The sequence below is a fragment of the Mobula hypostoma genome, chromosome X1 (assembly GCF_963921235.1).
Source record: "Mobula hypostoma chromosome X1, sMobHyp1.1, whole genome shotgun sequence".
Lineage (NCBI taxonomy): Eukaryota > Metazoa > Chordata > Chondrichthyes > Myliobatiformes > Myliobatidae > Mobula > Mobula hypostoma.
The window spans coordinates 4,294,402-4,306,257 of record NC_086128.1 but is presented as its reverse complement, the minus strand read 5'-3'; the positions used below and the strand labels follow the sequence as shown (position 1 = coordinate 4,306,257).

General features: G+C 40.7%; 1 protein-coding gene across 1 annotated transcript; it reads right to left on the bottom strand.

Moving 5' to 3' along the window:
• Nucleotides 1-503: 503 nt before the first annotated feature.
• Nucleotides 504-11,346, bottom strand: rdm1 (RAD52 motif containing 1). The gene is made up of 7 exons (XM_063037359.1): nucleotides 11,176-11,346; nucleotides 10,916-11,095; nucleotides 10,240-10,371; nucleotides 5,415-5,583; nucleotides 3,556-3,654; nucleotides 2,358-2,465; nucleotides 504-997 (listed from the first exon to the last, which is right to left on the bottom strand). The coding sequence occupies exons 1-7, from the start codon at nucleotides 11,296-11,298 to the stop codon at nucleotides 990-992; spliced, it is 819 nt and encodes a 272-aa protein (XP_062893429.1). The 5' UTR covers nucleotides 11,299-11,346; the 3' UTR covers nucleotides 504-989.
• Between the last annotated feature and the right edge of the window lie 510 nt (nucleotides 11,347-11,856).

The following is an 11,856-nucleotide window of genomic DNA, read 5'->3' as shown; positions in this document are numbered from 1 at the left end:
CCAAAAGAGGTCCCAATTATCTAGAAAACTGAATCCCTGCCCCCTGCTCCAATTCTTCAGCCACACATTTATCTGCCACCTCATTCTATTCCTATAATTGTCTTGTGGCACAGGCAGCAATCCCTTGATCACTACCCGAGGTCCTGCTTCTCAGCTTCCTTCCTTATTCCCTGTATTCTTTTTTCAGGACCTCCTCCCTTTTTCTACCCATTTCATTGGTTCCAATATATACCATGACTTGTGGTTGCTCACCCTCCCTTTTCAGGATATTGTGGATGCGTTCAGAAACATCGCAGACCCTGGCACCTGGGAGGCAAACTACCATCTGGGTTTCCTTCTCGTGTCCACAGAATTGTCCATCTGACCCCCCCCGACTACAGAGTCCCCTATCACTGCTGCCATCCTCTTCCTTTCACTACCCTTCTGAGCCACAGGGCCAGACTCCGTGCCAGAGGTGCAGCCTCTATTGCTTCCCCCAGGTAGGTCATCTCCTCTTCTCCCCCCCCCCGACCCCCAAACGGTAATCCAGTACTCAAACAGGAGTACTTATCATTGAGGGGGACAGCCATAGGGGTACTCTCCACTATCTGACATTCTCCTTTCTCTCTATACAGTTGTTGCGTGTAAATACATTTCCATGGTCCAGCACAAATCATTTTCCCTTAATCAATTGTGAACCATTAATTGCGGTGTATTTTCCTCTTTTAAACAAATACACTCAATACCACAGTTCCAAAGACAAGTTGTCAGATCAAGTAGAGTGAATTACTGTTTCTTGTTTTTAAAAGCAACTCAGTATTTTGGATCATATTTTTGTTAACTTGACATAAAATACAAGCAAGATAGATTCCGTAGAGGCACTGGAATAGACATGTTCAAAGAATTTAGCAGCTCCTCATGTTCCAATTCCTTCAATAGAATGTGTGTTGAAACTAAGATCTGAAAGGATTTCTTCCTGACCCTCGTATTCAAATTGACTCCATGAAATGTCATTTACCTGTGAAGAGAAACACTTCCAATTGTTTTATTCCAAGTTTTCTGCAAAGCAATAACCTTTGAGAAATTATGAAGTGTACTGGGTTCAAATGTAATTGGTTCTAAGTATCAATATATTTTCTCATAAAAGATACAGAAATAGGAAAGGCCATTCTATCCTTCAGGTTTTCTCTGCTATTCAACATGCTCATAGTTGAACCAGCTGAAACTCTATTTCCTCTTCTATCTCCATCTTTTTCATTCCATAGTCTTTCAATAAACATAAAACTTATTGAACTTCATTTTAAGTACAGTTTGAGCCTCCAGGGTAGAGAATGCCAAATATTCACCACCTTTTTGTAAAGAAATATTCCCCACTTTTTTGGCTTAAATGGCTTATCTGTTATTCCAAGACAGTGATCCCACAGTTCTAAACTCCTTTTAAAAAACCTTCCTATTTCTACCCTGTTGAGCTGTTTACATATGTTCCAAATAGAGGTCCAGCTTCCTCAGTATCTCATGACAGATCACTCACTCCAGAAAGCAATCTGATGAGTCTTCACTGCATTTCACCTGAAGCAAGGATATCTTTTTTTGACAAGGAGACTGGAACTGCACACAAAACTCCAGGTGTGGTTTCATCGGGGCCTTAAGGTTGTCATAACTGGGGGCGACAGAGGGGATGGGGTTCGGGGGGTGGTAAGGAGGACAAGCTCCTATTACCTGTTAAATGCTCCCAATGGCATGCATATCAAATAGCCTCTGACAACCAAGTTCAGCTCTTGGCCTTCATGTGGCTCAGCTACTAAGCCCAATGTAACTGCTTCTACTGCCAGAAGGGGCAAAAGCAGGTTACTGGCGTCTTAAAATAAGTTGCTTCAGATAGATGGGGTTCATTAGCCATGGTTGGCAGCTCATCTAGGTGAAGGAATATTCTGATCTCAAATCTTCACTGCCTTGCAGCTATACTCACTCACAGGGAAGGCTTCGGGAGTAACCCTGAGGAAAAATCCCGGGCTGAAGTCCCTAAGGTAGTCCTACATCTAGTTTAATGTTGACTGGCAACTCCTGCGATATTGTTGGAGTCAAACTGTATCAGTCTCTGTCGTTCCTTTCGGTTCATCAGATGTGTGGAGAGGGGGAACTTGCTACCTGGGCAACAGCTTGTTCTCCCTATCGTACTGCCTAGGCTTGCGTATCTAGACAGCCAGGATGCAACATCCATGGTCGATCCCAACCAACAGAGGGCCTTATATTAGAGGGTTAATAGCCATAAAGCATTTTAAGATGAAGATTTTATAATCAATTTATGCACATTTAGAAAAAACAATTTTCCTATTCTGACTAAAGATGGAACATATTGACATCACCCGTGCTTGTACCTGCAGTTGTGTTTGAAGATCCTCCGCTGTAAAGTGCTCCATTCCATCCTGTTCTGAGCTCCACTCCATCCTGTTCTGAGCTCCACTGCACAGAGACCTTCCCGTTTTCTACCAGGAGGAGAAAATCTAAATGAATGCTCAGCACCTGGTTCCTCATAAATAATAAAACACATTGTAGGGTTTAAACATTTAAATGTCATTATTTATTCAGAAGTCCCATTAGCAGAAGGACTGTATCATTTTACCATCATTTAAAAACAGGGATTTGACAGAGCTTGAAGAGTGAGTGCAGGAAAAGGAAGCATATCACCTCTTGTCGTCTCATCTATACAGAACATAGAATAGTACAGCACAGTACAGGCTCTTCAGCCCACAATGTTGTGCCGACCCTCAAACCCTGCCTCCCATATAAGCCCCCCCCCTTAAATTCCTCCATATACCTGTCTAGTAGTCTCTTAAACTTCACTAGTGTATCTGCCTCCACCACTGACTCAGGCAGTGCATTCCACACACCAAACACTCTCTGAGTAAAAAACTTTCCTCTAATATCCCTCTTGAACTTCCCACCCCTTACCTTAAAGCCATGTCCTCTTGGATTGAGCAGTGGTCCCCTGGGGAAGAGGCGCTGGCTATCCACTATCTATTCCTCTTGTTATCTTGTACACCTCTATCATGTCTCCTCTCATCCTCCGTCTCTACAAAAAGTAAAGCCCTAGCTCCCTTAATCTCTGATCATAATGCATAGTCTAAACCAGGCAGCATCCTGGTAAATCTCCTCTGTACCCTTTTCCAATGCTTCCACAATTCATGCACAGCCCTTGAAACGACAGGCACCACAGGACTGAAGTGTGTGGTGGAACTCCATTGGGTTCACTTTCTGCATCATTTGATACAAGTCCTGTAATTAGTTGTGCTCTTTAAAAATATCACTATACTTTGTCTGCAGTTGGCATCTGAGGCAACTCAATATAGTCTTACCGTTTTAATTTTTAAAAAAGCACCAAAATAAGACTGGCAAGCCAGAGAAATAAACTGCTTTTTAAAAAAAATATTTTGGAGTAGACATAGAATTTATACTATCCTCATAATTAATTCTTCTAGTCAAGTCCTGGGTAAATGATCTGCTTTCCACCCATGTCACTACAGTTAATATAAATGCTGCTTTGGTTGTCAAGTCTGGGATAGTGTATGGCTTTACCCAGGACAACAAGGACCACCTTCTGGAATGCATCTGATAAAGCTTTCTGTATTGCAGACTTTTGCATCCTTCCAATTGTTAGTGCATAATTCAGTGGATCTGAAACATAAAATAAAAAAAATCTTCATTGACTGCTTAGTAGATCAGAATTACATTTCATAGTATTTTCCTGCAAGCACATCAGAAAGAATGAATAAACAATTTCAATAAGCTTCAAAAGACTTCTAGAGCCAATAAATGAATATTCAAATTTGCCACTTATTTAAGATCAACTATTCACATTAAATATTCCATAGAAAGCAATTAAAAGCAAACATTGATTTTTTAAAAAATCTGTTTTCATAGTGATATGGCTGGAGAACATCTATTCAAATTCAGCCAGATAATTATTCTTTGAGTTCCTCCAGCATTTTGTGTGCATTGCTGTGGATTTCCAGCATCTGCAGGAACCTTGTGTTTACATGATCAATTACCACTGTTGGGCTTGAACATGACCAACCAGCCAGAGAACCAAATGACTGTTTTAGCCTGCTATCGAACTGTACCCTTGGCAGCTACACCTCAAATTTGGAAGAATCAAAGCAACATATCTGTCCAGTAACTATGGGCATCAAGTAAGTTGACAGAGGAGCTTCATATCATGTTTGATACAGTCCAATTTATTTAACCTGAGAGCTTGGAGAGACTGTCTCTACCCATATAACTGATCAAAATCTCTCAATTTCTAATCTACTCTGAAGACAATAACCTTGATGAACAGATGATAGATCATTCCAAATCCTCCCCCTTGTTCTGATTCTATTAAAATACAAGTTCATTTTTGTATTGTGAATCAGGACTGATATTTATGTATTACCCATTGTTTGCTTTGTATCAAACTGCACAAATTAGCTTATGGTTTAATAAACACAAGAGGTTCTGCAAATGCTGGAAATCCAGAACAACACACACAAAATGCTGGAGGAACTCAGCAGGTCAGGCAGCATCCATGGAAAGGAATAAACAGTCAACAGTAAACATTCACTGTTTACTTCTCCTCATGGATACTGCCTGACCTGCTGAGTTCTTCCACCATTTTGTGTGTGTTATGGCTTATATACCATATTCAGGGTGGGAAAGCAAATACAACAGAAAACTTTAATTTGCACCTAATGGCAAGCAAGTTGTTAAAAAACCAAACTGTAACGCAGGTGCTGGATTATCTCAGCTAGTAGCATTCTTGGGCAGGTATAGAACTTTGCTCTTGGGAACATGTTAAGGTGGGACTGCATTGCTGAAGTTGTTGTCCTTTTAGGTGCTTGTTAAAGATTCATGGCAGAATGAAAAGCAGAAAGTTCTCCAGCTATTATCATCATCGTGCCATGTTGTATGACATGGGTGATCATTGTCTTGACAATGATTGTTCTAGACAAATGTTTTCCACAGAACTGGTTTGCCATTGCCACCTTCTGGGCAGTGTCTCTACAAGACGGGTGACCTCTAGCCATCATCAATATCCTTCAAAGATTGTCTGCCTGGTGACAATGGTCACATAACCAGGACTTGTGATATGCACCAGCTGCTCATACGAGCATCCACACCACCTGCTCGCGTGGCTTCACGTGACTGTGATCGGGGGGGGGGGGGGTAAGCAGGTTGTACACCTTGCCCAAGGGTGACCTGCAGGCCAGCACAGGGAAGGAGCATCTCACACCTTCTTTGGTAGATACGCATCTCCACCCCACCCTTTAGCTGTACTGACCAATATTCTTTAACCAACATCAGAAACTAATTTAAAGCATTTATTCATAATAGGAACTGATCTGCAATACTGAGATGTTATAACAAATCTCTGCAATTCAAAGCTGATTGTTTCTTACCTGTGACATCTTGGATTTCAAATTCCTCAGAAACCCCAACACCTCTGCAACACATGCCATAATTTCTAAATTTAACTTCCATTACACAAAGGTATTTTATGCTCTTCTTCTGTGATTGCACTTCTTGGGAATTTTCTTCACATCCATCAGTATCAGAAAACCTCTGGAGCTGTAAATTAAGATGAGGACTGAAGAAGACAATACTTCCCTCACTATCAAACACAGGAATCATTATCTATAAAGACTCAAGTGCAGCAAATGATCATCATATATTCTTGCAGTTTCAAACATTGAACCAAGGCATTCCACATTTTGGTAGTTTTCTTGTCAAAACCATTACTATTTGTGACATCTTTATTGCTAGTGGAGAAGCTTGTTCCAAAAGTACTGAGGACAGCAACTTGTATCAATATTCAAACATTTGATTTTCATATAAAAGTTAATGAGAAAGAGCCAAAGACCAAAAGTGTGGAAATCCATTTTACAAGAATGTGGCATTCAGATATTTATTTTTATTCCTCACAGTGGCAGCAGAATAATTAGTTCCTCACTTTACATCATCAGTCAATGTCTAATTTAGCGCAAAACTGACAGGGAAAGTTGAATGTTCGAAAAGTGTCTGACACAGTTTGTAAGATGTTAGAATCCATTATCAAGGAAGAGGTTTCAGGGCCCTTGGAGGCACATGATAAAATAGGCTGAAATCAGCTTGGTTTCCTTAAGGGAAATTCTTGCCTGATAAATCCTGTTTACTCTTGTGTTACAGATCATTGTCTTGTTGCATCATCCAACTTCTACTAAGCATCAGGTGACAGACCGCTACCCTGACATTCTCCTGTAAAATGTCTTGATACAACTTTGAATTCATTGCAAGGTGTCTGGGCCCTGAGGCAGCAAAGCAGCCCCAAACCATGATGCTCCTTCCACCATGCTTCACATATAGGATGAGATTTTGGTGTTGGTATACAGTGCCCTTTTTCCTCCAAACATAGCAAGGTGCATTTCTGCCAAAATGTTCAACTTTTCTCTCATCTGTCCACAAAACTTTGTCCCAGCAGCATTGTGGAACATCCAGGAGACATCCAGGTGTCCTTCCATGAACACTATTCTTATTCAGTGTTTTTCTTATAGTGGACACACAAACAGACTTCAACAAGCTCAGAGATTTCTGGAGGTCTTTGGCTGATACCTTCGGGTTCTTTATTCACCTCCTTCAGCAGTGCACGTTGTGCTCTTGGTGTGATCTTTGCAGGACGTCCACTCCTATAGAGAGTAGTACCAGTACTGAATTTCCTCTATTTGGAGACAATTTCTCTTACTGTGGACTGATGAACACCCAGGTATTTAGAAATAATTTCGTAGCCTTTTTCAGCTTCATGCATCTCTACAATTCTTCTAAGGTCCTCTGAAAGTTGCTTTGATTGAGGCGTGGTACACATAAACAGATCTTTCTTGAGAAGAGCAGGCTCCGTCAGTAACCTGACCTTGTGTCTTTTATATGGGGGAGGGCACCTCTGCAACCCACACCTCCAATCTCATCATTATATATATAAAATTGGATTTTGTTTACTTGGATTTTCAGAAGTCTGTTTTGCAAGGTGCCAAACATGAAGCTGCTAAACAAGATTAGAACCTTTGGTATTACAGGAAAGATACAAGTATAGACTGAAGATTGGCTAACTGGCAAAAGACAAAGAGTGGGAATAAAAGGAGCCTTTTCTAGTTGACTGTTGGTGGGGCTGGTCCACAAATTAAACAGATCATCAATGACAGGCAATTCAGAGAACTTCTAATGGGATTGGAGAACATCACATGGAAGGCATTCAAGGATGTTGTTGGAGATTTTCTTGGCAACTACGGAGCAAACTACATGCATCTGATTGACAACATGCTTTAGGCATACAAAACCATTAAGTCCAGCATGACACTAAAGATTCATTTTCTGCATTCCCATTTAGAATTCTTTCCTGCAACTCTTGGCACTGTCAGTGATAAGCATGGTGAAAGGTTTCACCTGGACATTGTGGTCATGGAGAAACGGTATCAGGGCAACTGGAATCCATCAATGCTGACCGATTATTATTGTGGACACTTAAGCAAGAAGCTTCAGTTACTGAGTACAAATGAAAATCAACAAATCTTTTTTAGCTTAGTTGGACTATTGTAAAGCATCACCTTTATACAATTAAATGTATTAAATAAAAGTTAATTTCTCATTTCTCCAAATTCCTGTGATACAAGAAGTATGAAAATATATTTGTCTTCAGCTTTAAGCATTATCGTAACCATGAATCATTTCTAAAGGAAGCAACACTTTCAAAAATATTTGTTGTCTAGTGATATTGAAAAGGCCTAGATAGAGTGGACATGGAAAGGTTGTTTTAAATAGTGGGAGAGTCTAGGACCAGAGGGCCTCAGAAATAGAAGGATGCCCCTGGAGAACAGAGAGGAAGAGCAATTTCCTTAGCCAGAGGGTGGTAAGTCTGCGAAATTCATTACCACAGGCAGCTTTGGAAGTAAAATCATTGAGTATATTTGAAGCGGAGGTTGATTGTTAGGGTGTCGAATGTTACAGGGAGAAGGCAGGAGAATGAGCTGAAAATAAAAATCAGTCATGATAAAATGGTGGAGCAGACTCAATGGGCTGAATGGCCTAATTCTGCTCCCATGTCTTATGGACTTACTAACTACCCAAGTATGCTCGACCAATGTATGATTTGCTACTGGGCATCAGCTACAAGAGTTGAGGAAGATTAAGGCGTGATGAATGAAAGTTCAAATATAAAGGGAAGGGATGACACCACAAGAGGAAGTACCAGAGGGTAAGTCAGCATGACCAGTGACTCAAGGATCAGATGTTGACAGAGGATAGAACAGGAAAGTAATCCAATTCCACAGGAGCAAAAGGTTTATAATTAAACTAGGGAAAAACAGTAGTGAAAAACAGTAGTGAATTTGATATCGACGAAAATTTAAAAACACTGCAGATGCGGGAAAACTGAAATAAAAACAGAAATATGTCAGACTACAGAACATTCTTTTGCACTTCTGGTCAGATGCTAATTGCATTTCATTGGCTTTGTATCTGTACTCGGCACAATGACAGTAAAGTTGAATCTAATCTAAAAAACAAAATTTGTGAGAAAGAAAACTCAACACTCCATCACTGGGAAAAGTGCAACTGAGTTAGTTTTAAGTTGCACAGAATGGGGCAATCTGGAATTTCATAGATAGACTGGAGTCAGGGAGCTGATGATAAAGCCATCTCACTGACAGATTAATGAGGGCAATTAGCAAGAAGAGGAGAAAAGGCTGTGAAATATAAATCTGAAGGGAATGCCCAGCAGATCAGACTATCAGCAAAGAGAAGCTGTCAAGTTTAGAAGGCATCTAAGGTATCATTTATGCAAGTGAGAAGGGGCTGTATCAGGGAGAAACCACGGAGTCAAGGAATAAAGGAATGTGTTTAGTGATACACGAACAGTCTGAAGTAACAGATCTGCCTAGACAGTACTGCTTGCAAGAGGTAAAAGCAGATGTGCTGGGGGGAAACTGTGGAGGGAAGAACACCCAAGGAAGAAATTTATGACGGTCTAGGGCAGGGGTTCCCTAAATTTTTTGTGTCACAAATCCTTACCGTTAACTGGTGTACCCCCGGTTGGGAACCCTGGTCTAGGGGTAAATAGCCTATTCAGTGTTAAGGTCATAATCTAGATGAAGGTAGGAGGAATTGTCTGTGAACTGACATTTGGCTTACGTGGAGGATCAGTTCGAACTGAACCAGCTTCACTCATTTGCAGGGTGATGAGATTTTGATGTTGTGTGTTTGGAGGGGGGGGTAGTTTTCAGGTACAAAACATGGTCTTGGGCAAGAGTTCCCAACCTGTGGTCCACAGACCACTTGGTTCATGGCAAGGCTCCACGGCATAAAAAAGGTTGGAAATCCCTGCTCTAAGGAAAGAACACAAGCTACATTGTTCTGAATGGCTTGCAATTTATAAAAAATGAAGATTAAAAAAAAAGCAAGAGAATATGTATACTTAAGCCACAAATATGCCAGGCAATTGTCATTTCTAATAAGAGTGTAACCACATGCTCTCAAAATTCAAAAGTATCACTACCATCAAACTCCTCACCATCAACTTCTGGGAGTCACCACTGCCTGGAAACTAATCCAGTTCAGCCATGTGACTATAGTGGCTACAAGGGCAGATCATAAGCTACACATCCTACGCCAAGTGATACAACAAGGACTTTGCAGCAACTACAAATCAAGAGTGTGATGGAACACTCTCCACCTATCTGAAGGACTGCAGTGCAATAACTAAAGCAGTCCTCTTAAACAATTATCCCATCCATGCTGGACGTAGTGGCTGTCAGGGCATGCTATTTCTATAATGCACAGTTGTTACTCACCCAGGCTATTCAGACGTTACCTATCAAATGAGTGACCTTTACCATGAAGAATGACAAAGCCAGCAGGTAGGTTCCTTTCCAGGTTGCACACCATCCCAGCTTGGAAAGATATCACTAATCCTTCCATCAATAAACTATAAATATTGGAACTCCTACCCAACAGCACAGCTGGAACGCCTTTGCAAAAAAAGTTGCAATAGGTTGCTCACTGCCCTCTGAATGGAAGTTAGAAATGGAGGCTAAATGCTGGCCTTGCAGCAATACTCTGAAAATGAGTATTAAAAAAAATCCCAAGCTGCTATCATCCAGAATTTTTTTTTCTACTTACATGTTAAGTTGCATATTAAGTTACAACATATAATTTTTACTTATATTATGCCACATTGCTCAGAATCCTCATTGTGCTTACCCCAATTATCTGACTGGACCATCCATTGAAACCAAGGTAGTAATTTGCCAACTCCTGGCACTTGAAGCTATTCAGAGATAGTCGGTGCTCTTGAAATGCTTTCATGGAATGCTGCTTTGTGCACATTCGAACCTGTGCAAAGAAATTAAATAAGCTGCATTACTATTACATTATGTAGATCTGCAAGCAACATTTTGTAACAAGACAGTATATTGACTGTATATTTATATAGTTTAAGACTGTACAAAGAAATGATTCATGAATTAACAGCAATAACAACTTCTTCCAGGTTTCCAACAAAAGACATTCTGAAGATGCTGGATATCTTGAGCAAAACAGCAGGTCAGACAGCATCTATAAAGGGGAATAAACAGTCGACATCTTGGGTCATAACCCTTCATCAGAACTGCAAAGGAATGGGGAAGAAGCCAGAATAAGAATGTGGGGGAGGAGAAGGAGTTCAAGCTAGCAGATGATAGGTGAGACTCACACATGCCTACAAGATACCTTCTTCTACTTCAAAGTAGCACAATTACAGTACAAGAAAAGTTAAACCAGTAACATCTTAGAATTAGCTTCATTCTGATTGGGAATAATAATATAATTATTTGTATTCACTTAAATTCCGAGGCTACATTCCTTATAAAATCCTAATCATTTGAAAATTACGACTCACCTTCAAAGGTCGCTCTTGAAATAAACACTGTTCGTTTGTAACTTTCTGTGCTCTACTGGCATTCAGCGCTGAATAATATTTGACAATGGCATAAAAACCTGGTTCCGCTACGGCAGCATTCCTGGACACTCGCAGAAAGTAGATCAGTCCGTATTTAGAGAAAGTTTTGAAAACGCAATCCTATGAACAAAGAAAACATCAACTGTAGTCGACTATAGAACTCCCCACCCCCAACCCTCCTCATCTCTCGGCTAACTCACATAAATTTCTGCCTCAGTCTCTTTAGGGAGGATGCTACAGACAAACAAAGTCTTGTTGTTTCCAGTGGGAACTTTAAAATCCACGACTTCTGCCTGCATCGGATTTACGGTATTTTCAGCCATTACCAACCGAATACTCCGCCAAACCTTCGAATGAAAGCTGCCCGCTGCTCACAGCAACTTCCTCATGAATACCAGCTCCTGATTGGACAGGTCCAGGCCTCTCCCCCTAACCGCTCTCATTGGCTGAGCAGGATGGGCGGTTTCTTTCGGTGCTCGGGTTGTCTGGTTGCCGGTGACATGGGAGCCGGGTGTAGAAGGAGCGAGAATTCAGGAGTATGCAGAGGCAATTAGGGAGAGAAGTAAGGCGTTCAGGAAAGTTAAGAAGTATCACTCTCCGACTGACCTGATTAAGTATAAAAGGGCATAGCCCATGATCAAGAAAGTGATGAAGGTTGCGAAAAAGGTTTACTGGAGGTCATATTGTGATAGTATTGGAAGGGATATTAAACTTGGAGACGTTTGGGGACTGATTAAGAAAATGGTGGTGGAGGAATTCCTTGGGATAATAACATTCCAGTATTGATTAAAGAAGGTAATACGATTGTTACTGAAGTAGAGAAGATTGAGTTACTGACTCGATCATTTGTTGCAATTCATAATCAAGATAATTGAAGTGAA

Coding starts and splice junctions, on each gene's coding strand:
- rdm1 (XM_063037359.1), bottom strand. CDS start 11,298: ATGGCTGAAAATACCGTAAATCCGATGCAGGCAGAAGTCGTGGATTTT. Junction 5,584..10,239: donor GGTCCAGTCAGATAATTGGG/GTAAGCACAATG, acceptor CTTAATTTACAG/CTCCAGAGGTTTTCTGATAC. Junction 2,466..3,555: donor GGTGGTCCTTGTTGTCCTGG/GTAAAGCCATAC, acceptor TCCTCCTGGTAG/AAAACGGGAAGGTCTCTGTG.